Here is a 12532-nt window from a genome sequence, read left to right as displayed (position 1 = left end):
TATCGGATCTGAGGTTTGAAGATGGTAGTTAAACAGATTCTAACCATTACAAGGCAAAGGCATTGAACAAATTCTTTTCCTTAGTGTTCATAAGAGAGGATGCGAACAATCTTCCTGCGTTTGAGGGTTAGGTGGGAGTATGAGGAGATGATGTATGTAATTTCTGAAGCAGATCCTGAAAAATATATGAGAGGCAGATACAGTACTTGTAAGGACGCTTCAGGGGATACAGCGTGGACATATGCTCATTGGGGAATATTAACTAAAATTATGCAACCACATAAATTTTAATTTTTTTAAAGTAATCTTGCATTTCATTATTGTTCATTATCTATTTTGTGATTAAATCGAATCACTCACCAATAATATACCATACAATATACCTGTATATACAGTACACAGTTATTGAAAATGAATAGCCTACTTTACCCAGATTTTAACATTTATATACTGTACTGTATTACCATTTAACATTTAATCATTCAATTTTGCTGAATCTGTATGTTCTTTTTAAAAGTCTTTATTAATTATACTGTATTATCTTACCCTAGATTTTTGTCCAAGTTAATTGATAAGTTTAATTAAATTTAACTGAGCTTGTGTAGGAAATTGGTAAAGAGATAATACGTTCATACAGTATTAGGCTGCTGTTGCTCATCAGGACGATAAGTGATACTGTATCTAAATTTGCTTTTGATTATTTATATCTTAATTTTCAAACTAATGGGGAGATAACACATGTACTGTACAGCTGTTGAGGTTGTGTGTAGTGGGCATTATACCCCAGTAAAGAACTATTTTTACAGGTACGATGAGAGTGGCAGGCTGCTATAGCTTCTTATGGATGGTGGTGGTTGTGGTGGGAGTGGTAAAGGCATCACAAGTCATCCTGACCAATAGTGGTTACATGGGTATTGTGGTAGGCATCTCCTCAGAGGTGGACGAGAGTGACTGCCAGCCCGTCATTGATTCTGTCACGGTAAGAACTTCACTTATATCACTGTGCACAGTTTATCACAAGGAAATAATTCTTGTCATTGTCAGTTATGCTAAAAAGGGAAGTAATTTTGCCTTTTGTATTTAAACAAATATTCATAATTGTAGGGCATTATTTGTTTTGTCATTGGCAATACCGGTGCATGCCCAGTACTTGCCAACAGTGAGTAACAGAGACGTGACCGATCGCCCAAGCGGCTAACGAGTCAATCATTTGGTGAAGAGGATAAAAGAAAAGGAAAAGTAACAGAGACCCGATCGCCCAAGCTGCTAATGAGTTGATCAGTGGTGAAGAGGATAAAAGTAAAAATACCTGTACAGTAACACCATCTGGCACGTACAGCATTTGAGCTCTGTATTGTATTTTACTTTTATCTTCTTCACCGCTTGGGCGATCGGTCACGTCCCCCTGTGTCCTGTGTCGGCACACTTGCTTCCACTACCCTCCCCCTGAATATAACCCATGTACTGTATCCAATGAATCGGTAATTTTTCTACGCAATCTACCTAACGGCCAACTCCAGCTAGAGGTGGTCATGATGCCATTAGCTTCTCTGCTATTGTATGTACAGTATTGTAGTTCAGTAAGCTTAAGGGGTGACTGTAAGTTTAGGGGTAACATGATACAGGTACAGTACTGTATATTTTTGTAATTGCAGGAAATAATAAAGAAGGCATCAGAAATACTCTACCAGAATACTCACAAGCAAGTCTTTTTTGGAGATGTAAAGATTTTGATCCCAAAATTTTGGACCAACTGCAACGAAAATGCTGTAGGTGCGGAATCGGAAAGTTATGAGGTTTGTATACAGTACAGTATACGTATACTGTAGTTGTACAAAATATACAATTATAATTTTATTTATTTGTCTATTTATTTATTTATTTATTTATTATTATTATTAATATTATTATTATTATTATTATTATTATTATTATTATTATTATTATTATTATTATTATTATTATTATTATTATTATTATTATTATTATTATTATTATTATTATAATTATTATTATTATTGTAGTTGTAAAGATGCTGTAATAGCCCTATATGTTAACAGAGTATTTATCATTGATGCTCACTTGAACCAGTGTGACTGTGGACGTATTGTGGCAAAAGTGGTCTGAAAACTACTGTATTATCAAGTAAGAAAGTCTGAGAGCAATGGCACATGGTCAGATTGGACAACTTTTGGTCTAATACAACTATACCTTACAGTACTCCCAGCATATTTCAGATTTTGACCAAATTAGACAAATAGGGAGTTATATTGGATAAAAGCTTATAACAAGATAGGTGAAAATACAGCAAGTAATATTCATGGTTTATATTCCCCAGGAGAGTGATATTAAGATAGCCAAGGAGAATGTTTTGTATGGTGACCAACCGTACACACTACAGCCTGGTGAGTGTGGTGAGCCAGGCCTCTACATCCACCTCACTCCCACCTACCTCACCCACCCCAACATCATCAATTTGTGGGGACCCCCAGGTACATTACCAAACCGAGGAAGAATATACTGGTGTAGGGGTAAATTTTGCAGTCGCAGAGCAACTTGTGTGGTCTTTAAACATATTTTTTAGCTGTATGCTAATATGGTTGATACTGGAAAACTATTACATGTGCTGGATGCCCCAACACAACACTGTGGAGGTTACCTGTACTGTACGATGTTCTTAAATTAAAGAAGAAATAGAGGTACCCTTTGAGATACTGTACTGACATCTAATTTATGGAAAACCATTTATAGAATTTACAAATTAAAGTACAGTATGCCAAAAAATTTGGATTACAGAATGTGAATCCCAACCACAACAAATTTCTGCTACGGAATTTTAATTATATATTTTTTTGTAAATTTTATATTACCGTAAGTACAGTAGGAAATGTTGATTTATTTTTATTTGTGGTGGTGCAGCTGCACTCACACTGTTAAAGTTGGAAGGCTTGTAGATGAAATCAGTAGAACTCTACAGTACTGTAGTAGATGGATGGCAATCCTATAGGCATTCATGCTCACTGTGGCATTCCAAATAAATTAAGTTGGGACACCTTGGTAGCCTGATGTTGAAATCTTTTATTGTAGTATTTGCTCAAAGGTCATTTTGAAACATCTCGGTGAATAAGAAAAAAAATTCATAACCGTGGATGCACAATGTACAGGTACAGTACATGGGAGTAACTATCTTCTTTTCTCACTTAATAAAACAAATTTAAAATGTATAAAAACAGCATCATGCACAAATGCTGCCCCTCCACTAATCTTTTGTAATTGACATCTTCTGCACGTTGAAGATATTTGTAGGTTATGGCTGAAAACAAAATGTCAAAATCCTGTCACAACATGTGCTGGCTGATTATTCTTTAAGATGAGAACTTTTAATGCTAAGAAGTTAGTTCTGATTGCATTCTGCGCTGGTAGTTCCTGAAGCTTGAGACAGTGACATTTAGTGAAGAAGCCATCAGGTAATTACAAATGTATACTTTTGACTTGAGTATTGCTCCTTAAGATGCATACCGTACTGTATAACAGAGCAGCTATTTCTTGTAATTGATGCTTGTATTATTCTCTTCTGTACAGAAAAGGTGCTGATGGCAGAATGGTCCAAGTTACGTTGGGGGGTGTTTGATGAAGTTGGTTACCCTGATGATTATTTATTTCCCCTGGAGTACACAGAGGATGTTGAGACTAACACCACAAACACAGAGAAGCTCTTCCTCCCTACTGTCTGCACTTCTGGAGTGCCACAAGGAAACTTCATGTGATTAGAATGAAATTCCCACAGTTTTCTAACTCTTTACATTATTCCACTTAGTTGTTATGAGTAGTATGTTTGAAAACAGTGTACAGGTATACAATTTATAACACATATAACTTATAGCAGACGAGTTTGCTGTTCTTAATATAAACTAAAAAAGTACACCAAATTCCCCGAGTGAAGAGTTGCACGTTGGTAAACAAACTAAAACTTTGAACAGATTGGCTGTCATGATGTTCCAATATGGTTTGATTTTTTCAGTGTTTCACACGTAGATGTTTGTAGTAGTGCTGATTTTACTGACTGTAGTTGCTTGTGATGTATTCTCATAAAGATGCCATAATATTTGCATGATAGATTCATCTTTCACCTATTATCTTTTTTATCTGTGAAGCCTAAATATAAGAGGAAGATAATGTTCAGGAAAACCCTAAACATAAAATAAGCAAAGAAAATAGTGTACAGTAATTAGGTTATGTTAAATCAGGATAGGTATACTGTAGTCTGGGTCCCGGTCTGGATATTTGAGCCACTTAGTTACCAGCTGTAGGATTCTCAAATGAAACAGTTGGTTTTTGTGGTCTGGGCGTGTAGGATAGAAGTTCTTGTCAATGACCTGCACAGTGCCAGTCATTTGACTATATCATGGGTAAATTGTGCTCCCATATGAGGAACTGTTTTGTTCACAATGTAACTTTCCTCCATTTATTACATTAAGACATGTCGGTGAGAAGGGTTGAACGTTTCTTATTGGGAGGAAACTTTTACCTTTCTGTTCCAGGCTACTGTACTGCACTTCATGAACACTGTTTACCATGCTTAATAATTTTATTTTTACCCAAACATTTGCCAATTTTAAAGACTTCTATTAAGGCCATAATTTCCAGTAACAAGAGGACAGGAGAAAGTTGTGTTGATGTGATACCTCGTGACCATAACTGTCGGTTTAAGATGTCCAAAGGCCAAGACCTAAATGCTTCCATTTTCTCTTCGCCAAAGGTTGACAAGGACATGGTAAGTTACAAAGCTGTCCATGTTGGAAATGTACAAATAAGTTTGAAAATTACTACAAACAGGAGCATTTGTTTGGCCTGTATCATCTGATTTTTTTTTTATTATTAACCAAGTTGTAGCTGGGGGCTCTTTTATTTGTTTAAGGACTCTGTCTCCAGTATACAAGAGACTATAATCTTATCATCAATTCTTAATTAACAAACAAATGACTAATATACTGTATTTGTGTTCTGAGATAAAATGTCTTCTTATATTATGCATTAACTTAAGGTAGGTCAAGTGCCTTTATGAAGGACAATATGATGTCTACTTGTTGTTTGGGCCCAGCTGGTGTGACCTGTACCACTGTTGCTGGAGCAGTAACCCTGTACACTACATCATCTTCCAACCTTATCATGGAGGGTAAAAGGCATTTTTGGTCATGTACAGTAAGAATATTTCCAGAAGGGTAGTACAGAAATAAGCTTTGAAAGGCAGCAACACTACTAGAAGGGTAATAACATTTCTGGAAAGATAGTAACTAGTTTCTGGAAATACTGTAGTATCCTTTTTCAGAAGGGTAATTACCAATATTAATTCTGGAAGGGTGACAGATACAGGTATTCTTTTATTTACGATGAGGTTAGGTTACTGAAAAACCCATCGCAAGTTGAAATATCATAAATCGGAATCATTAAAACATGGGGTTCAATGGGATTCATTCCACAACAGCCCAACACCCACAGGTATGACCGAAAAAATAAAATAAATTCTTACACTAATAATGTACAGTACTGTACATAAAATAATTCAACAATGTTCACCACATCATTAAGAACAAGTCCGGTCATCATTATACATCCCCTTTGAGACTAATGGGACTCGTGAAGGTGGAGTAGAGATGTCACTCTGACTCCCACACGGCCTCTGGGGCATCTCAATGCTGCTTCACAACAACACCAAAATCACTTCACACCCTCCAAAACAATGTGAATATACAAATGTCCTCTCACTGTATGGTAAAAAAAAAACTGATGATATGTAACAACATCGATGATATGTACCAACACCGATAATTATCATTGAGTTACACAATCGCAGCCATATGCGATCACCATGGAAGAAAGCTTGGGACTGTAGTGCACTGGGTGGCATCTTGGCAGCATGCATTTTGACGACAACCAACATGTGTGCTGCCATCGTTTAAGCGGAATATCGTAGATAGGGAGATCGTAGATAGGGAGATCGTAGATCGGAAGATACCTGCATATATAAATGGATGACAGGAGACATTTATGGCAGTCTGTAGAACTCTGTTTTTACTCCTCAGATTGTTGGGTTCTGCAGTGACAAGAGTACTGGAATCTTCCACAACAGCGAGGCACCAACAAAGCAAAATACCTTTTGTCATGGCAATTCCACTTGGAGCATCATTTTGCGCCATCCAGATTTCTTGAACTTCGGTGATTTGTGAGTGCATGTGTTGAAAGTTCTACAGGTTCTTGATTTTTAGGGGAAAGGAATTAGGGGGGGGGAAATTTTTAGTTTATGGATGAGTTTTCATGAATGGAACCTTTTTGTAAATTAAGGGAGTCCTGTATTTGTTTATTAATACAATACTAATCAGGCAGATCTACCTACTTGCAGGACTAATTTTGGCTTCTTAGCAACAATTACACTTCTGTAGCAGTTGATGGGTTGCTGTTGCTTAGTAAACCACACTTCCACATCATCAAAGGATATCCAAAGTGGTTAGAGCTTAATTAAGTGATCAATTTGATAAAACCTTGAGAAACTTATACATAATCATTATTCATTGTGTTGTATTGTGGAAAGATGGTGTTGCCTTTCTCCACTACTTGTTACCACTGCAGGAATAATACCTGCCAGATACTGTAGAAATTTTGCCATCACCTCAACACATCATCTTAAGATATGAAACATGTGCTGTACATCTATCTTTATGCATTGTGCTAGTTTCTTCTGATGTGGTATTTTTCTCTTATACCTGAATTGGAAGTTATTTTTTCTAGAGTTGCAAGGCATCTCTGTATCCCAGCAGGGGCATAATGAATGGGAGTATCACTTCTCTCCTGAGCTATAGAGCTTCATATACATGAAGAAGATAATGTCTTTCTTCATAATGGTGTCTTTTGTGCATTTCATCATTATTTTGGACCCCCAGTCTCCCTCTTTAACCCTTTGGTTATGGGGGGTTACCCTAAGCTGAATAGAATTGTCTGTCGGTAGCCAGCATAAATTGGCAAGTGTGGGAATTGCAGCGAAAGGTTTAAACAATTGCTGCATACACCCTTTTATCCCACCCACTGTCCTCCACATCAGGAACTTGCCAGCCTTAGAACTGTGTTTCTCCTTGATTGATTGATTTCTGGTGTTTTGACTTTTTCTAGCAACAATATTATATATTTTATTTATTATTATTGAAAGTAGTGACTCATGCTTCAAACACTAGTTGACAAAAGTTTCACTTATCGACTAAAGTTAAAAAATTTTTTTAATTGTTTTTAATGCATACTTCTCATCTTTAATAAACAGCACATCGGGTGGGCTAGGCGACGACTTATTCACCCCACCTGATGCACACTTTTTCATCATATACCGAACGCCCTCCCCCCATCGTTCAGTGGTGCAATGTGGTATCTCGAAGCTTCGCTGTATTGTACGAATAGCAGTTCATGATGTAATATTTGAGAGAATACTGTATATGTGCGATACAGGTATTTTAGTGACTTCACAGCACTTTATTTACCATCACTATACAAGAGGGACCGTTCGGTTTGCAGCCCTGACTACGACTTCCCTCGGGCCAGGAGTAGTGGTAGAGGGTGCATTGAAACTATGGTGCGTGAGTGTACATGACTCTTTCTCTAAAGGTAGAAAATAAGAAAAATTCTGGAATTTCTTTGTACTGTACTCAAAAAGTAGAATTGTATTTATTATATCCAGTAAGACATTTTACAAGTGCAGTATTTCAAGTTGAAAAAAAAAGCCGGTTTGGGGGGTGAAGGAAGGGGTTTCGGGAATCGCAATTAAATGCCAGGTAGCGACGTGTCCTACTATTACTTATTAAGTAATTATTAGATGTTTTAATTGCCTGTATGTTGGCCTGGTGAGTTATTGCTAGGCATTAACATACCTAGGTTAAATGCTAGGCGTCGCATTCTGAGGTTGAACAAAAATAATGAATAAAAAAAATTAAGGTTCACAAACAGCAGAAAGTGGACATTCACTGACAGTCACACAGATCATAACAATACCTGTAGTAGTTGTTTATTTATTGGACTATTTATCTTCATATCCCCAGAAAAGCCCAGAAAGAATATGCTGAACCAAATGTGACATTAGTGCAGGAGGCTGATGCAAACTTTGTCTTACTACTGGACTACAGCGAAAGCATGATTACTGATGGAATTCTCCGTAAGTACTTAAAGAAAATAGCAGTACTGTGATGAATTTGGTAGATATTTTCAAGGTTGACTAACTTATTTTGAATTATAGAGTATGTTTTATTTTATCTAAGCACAGTGTATTGTTCGAGAATTATTGAACATTGGCTTCAATAATTGTTTAACATCACATTACTGTAAGTCCTCGTTATGTGAAACAACGTTGACCCGATCAATTTTCCCCATAAGAAATAGATAAATAAGTGTGTTATGTTCCCCAGCCTCTCTTTGCCCCATGAGAAACATTACATATATAGAAAATCATTGCCATTTCTATAGAAAAAGTATATGTACAGTATATAGAACTACAGTGCTGTACAAGTTTGTATTGGTACTCACTGATGGGCGGAGGCGGTAGAGCAAGTGTGTGTGGTGGGTAGTGGAGCGAAGGAGGAGGATGGTGGGAGGGGAGGAGCATGGCGGGAGCGGAGGAGGGTGGGAGAGGAGGAGGGTGGTGAGTCACTGAGACTCTGCTGCTGCCTCCTCCTCCTTCTGCTCTGACTGGGGTTCCTCCGCTGCTGCTTGCTCCTCCTCCGTTGGTTTTTGCTTCTCCTCTGTTGTTGTTTGCTCCTCCTCGGCTGCCAGCTGTTGTGAAGAAGCTGCTTCTGCTGTCCCACAACGAAAAAACGAATCCAGTGTTGACTGCTTGGTGCTACTCATCTTCTCCTTATAGATCTTGGTGTAACTACCAAGACTGTCCTCAATGCTGCGTTGAACCTTTGAGCTACGTTCTCTGCTTGGGTCGTCTCTATAAGGATTTGCATTGCTGGAACATGTTGAACGATTCTGCCATCCTCTTGGAAGTTAGCGTTTGTTGAAGTTCTTCTTCATCGTCGTCGTCAACAACAGAACTGTGTTCTGTTAGTTGTTGCAGATCTTCGTTGGTGAGTTCTTCTGTATGGGATGCCAGGACGTCCTCAATATCCTCTGATTCCAGCTCATCAAAGCCTGCCTGTCTAGCCAAGCTGAGGATATCCCTATTCACAGCTGGGATTAAGTTCGTGAATCCCGTAAAACTGTTGACGCACTCGGGCCACAGTCTACGCCACACACCATTCAGGCAACTTTCTGAAACCTCTTCCCATGCCTTGCCAATGTTGTCAATTGCATGAAGGATGTTGAAGCCACGCCAGTGTTCTCAGATCGTTGGTTTATTTTCTCCATCTGTAGTCTTGAGCAGCTGGGCCATGGTACGGCGTAAATAATACGCCTTGACTGTGGCGATGACGCCTTGGTCCATACAACTTTTACACTGTCATGCAAATCGTCGAGATTGGGAGGATGTGTTGGAGCATTATCAAGGATCAAAAGAATTTTGAAGTCAAGGTTCTCCTTGGCACAGTATTCCTTCAGTGCAGGGACGGCGTACACATTCAACCACTGGCTAAATATGGCGCTGGTTATCCATGCCTTCTTATTTGCTTTGTAGATCACAGGAAGGAGATCCTTAAGAGTAACCTTTCAGGGCCTGTGGGTTGGCAGCGCGAGAAGTCAGCATAGGCTTCAGCTTGAAGTCACCGGCAGCAGATATAGGTCCTCTCAGGCATCCTCTTCCAAAAGAGACCAGTCTCATCCACATTGAAGACTTGCTTCAATGTGTAGCCTCCTTGCTGGATAATCCGTTTTAATTCTGGTGGGAATGTCTCGGCAGTAACCATATCTGAACTACTGTAGCAGCTTCACCAGTCATCTTAATATTATGGAAGTTATACCTGCGTTTAAATCGTTGAAACCATCCTCGGCTGGCCGTAAAGGTCTCTTCCTTCAATCCTTCACCCTCTTCTGCCTTTATGTAGTCAAACAAGGATCTGGCCTTATGGTGGCGCATTGCGTTGATTCTGGTCCTCCATCCACATAGCTCGCATCTTTTCCACTTTTTCTATCACAGTACTTCTAGTACGAGTTGTCTTCGTTGCACACAGAGAAGAACCACTTCCAGCACTAACCTTAATCTTGTCAGAATTGGTCCGGATAGTACACACCACTGTGGGGGTTAGACCAAGCACAGCAGCTATGTCCACAGCACGTTCCCACTACGTTGCCTCTTCACTACACTAGCATCAGTAGCACTTGATGGGTGCTTGGAAGCCATTTTGAATGGTTAAAGTACAGTTTTAGAGCAAAATCACTTAAGCACACACGAATGATGTGAAATCATAACAGAGACTGGCTTGGCGTCGCTTGGGGACGCTGTGACGTTCCGCGAGTGAGGCCAGCGCGCCGAGCCGAGAAAGAGTAGCGTGGCCAGACAAGAGCTGGTGATGCGCCGTAGAAAGTAGTCCGTGACGATGCAAAACGAATTTTGGTCTCTAAAGTTTAGCGACGTAGTACCGAAACAACGTTAAGCGGGACGATGTTAAGCGAGGACTTACTGTATTTACAACAGAAATCTGGTTGCCATGGTGATGTATTTGTGCTTTGTACTGTATAGATTAATTTTTTCTTGCTAAGTAACCAATTGGTATATACTGTAGTATTGTATCCTGTAACAATCCTCTCTACCACATCATGTTACAGTCTTACTACAGTAATGTCTCCATGCTGCAGATACAAAAGCCATCTTCATGTAATTTATAAAAGACATGCTGAATGCACTTAAAGTTGTGTAACTCTTTGCACATAATGAAAAGACACATTTTTTTTGCTAATTACATTGCACAAACAGTCAGTAAACTAGTGCAACCTTGTCAGATAGTGATGATGGCTTTTAATATTATTACATTAGGTCATCTTGAGACTAAAGTTGTACCACCAGTATGACTAAATATGTCTTGCCTTTGTCACCTTCATTAATACAGTATATAGATTATAATAGTCCTAACCTTGGAAGTGACTAATGTTATGTAGACATTCATTTGTTAATAGTAGAAAAAATGAAGAGGTGAAATGAGGCAATTCTTATTTAATAAAGGTTTGTAAATATCCATAGCATGCAATGGGAGTGTTTTGTTCCACCACCAAATAGTAAGGGAGATGTGTACATGCTTTTGTTAAACAGTATATTTTTCATGCTCATCTATATTTTTTTAAATGGTATGGTAAGGGAGTGTTTAGGGGGGCACAACCATAACATAAGAGGGGAAAAAAGAGGCAGATAAGTGGAGGAAAGAAGAGATCAGGATTATATACTTGTCATCTTGCCTAGAAGCAGAATCTTTTCTGATCACTGTAGCAGTAAAAAAAATTAACATAAGTTTCTTTCTTGCATTTAAAATTTCATAAAAGTGTAGAACTCTCTCCCGTTGACCCAACACTTAAAGTACTCATGCTGCAGCTAATCTTTGTAGCCATTACAAACCCTTGTTAGAAGTTAATGGCTAAGTGCCTCTCTCTCTCTCTTTCTCTCTCTCTCTCTTTAAATTTTAGCATAATTCCTAGGACATAATTGTATCATTAAGCAATACTGTATTGTTATTTTAGGACTACTTCTTTTGCTTTTCCTATTTGATTACTTATATTAAATTAGGTACAGTACAGTGTCCTTTGATTTAAGTAGTTTTAAAGAAGGCTAATTTAATGTTTGTATTTTTCCTCTAATTAATTGTACTTTTAACTTTAGTAATATTTTTGAGTACTGTATTTTTTCAAGCCTCAAATGAAGTCACCCGTCTGTCAAGGATGAGAAGAGCAGTTATCTATTGGCTAATTCATGAAGTAGCTGAAGGCAGTTCAGTAGCCATCGTCTCTTTCTCGTAAGTCTCTCTAGTTTTATCACTCACATTTACAGGGTTGTATACTTTTTACTTTACTTTTATCCTCTTCACCACTGATAGGCTTGTTAGCCGCTTGGGTGATCGGTCACATCTCTGTTATGCACTGTTGGCAAGTACTGGGCATGCACTGGCTCCTGAATATATCTGAACCTGCTCCAGTGCTTGTCAAGTCTGGTCTTGAAAGAGCTCACACTCACTGCCATCACAACACTCTTTGGCAGATTGTTCCAAGAGCTCACAACTCTCACTCCGAAAAAGTTACCCCTCACAGTTTTCTGGACTTGTGGCTTCTTCAACCTTGAGCTATGACCCCTTGTGGGGCGAGCATCCGCCAGCTTCAGGTTAGGACGCTTGACTGAGTAGTGCCCTTTGAGATGTTTGTACACCTCAATTACTTCCCCCTTGCCCCTCTGTAGTACTATAAGCTAGGCAATTGCAGGTGCTCTAATCTCTCAGGGTAGCTGAGGTGCCAAAGTGCTTGCACCAGCCTGGTGGCCCTCCTTTGGACATTTCAATCAACTGACAGTCCCAAGCATATCTTGGGGACCAGATGGGGAAGCACCTCACTCTTGAAGATCATTAAGAGGGACGGACCGTCT

At 38.8% G+C, this 12532-nt stretch overlaps 1 protein-coding gene across 1 annotated transcript in view; it reads left to right on the top strand.

Annotated features, from left to right (window-relative positions):
- The first annotated feature begins 835 nt into the window (after nt 1-835).
- The window catches only part of LOC121864963 (calcium-activated chloride channel regulator 1-like), a 37558-nt gene continuing 25861 nt past the window's right edge, over nt 836-12532 (top strand). Inside the window, exons 1-8 of the mRNA XM_042364188.1 lie at nt 836-979; nt 1656-1796; nt 2339-2492; nt 3583-3763; nt 4648-4774; nt 6084-6223; nt 8079-8191; nt 11810-11912. Of these exons, the coding sequence (XP_042220122.1) occupies nt 845-979; nt 1656-1796; nt 2339-2492; nt 3583-3763; nt 4648-4774; nt 6084-6223; nt 8079-8191; nt 11810-11912 (1094 nt within the window). The 5' untranslated portion in view covers nt 836-844. The remainder of the gene's footprint in view (nt 980-1655; nt 1797-2338; nt 2493-3582; nt 3764-4647; nt 4775-6083; nt 6224-8078; nt 8192-11809; nt 11913-12532) is intronic.

The sequence above is a fragment of the Homarus americanus genome, unplaced genomic scaffold (genome assembly GCF_018991925.1).
Source record: "Homarus americanus isolate GMGI-L3 unplaced genomic scaffold, GMGI_Hamer_2.0 scaffold2539, whole genome shotgun sequence".
Taxonomy (NCBI): Eukaryota; Metazoa; Arthropoda; class Malacostraca; order Decapoda; family Nephropidae; genus Homarus; species Homarus americanus.
This window is presented reverse-complemented; position numbering and strand designations above follow the sequence as displayed.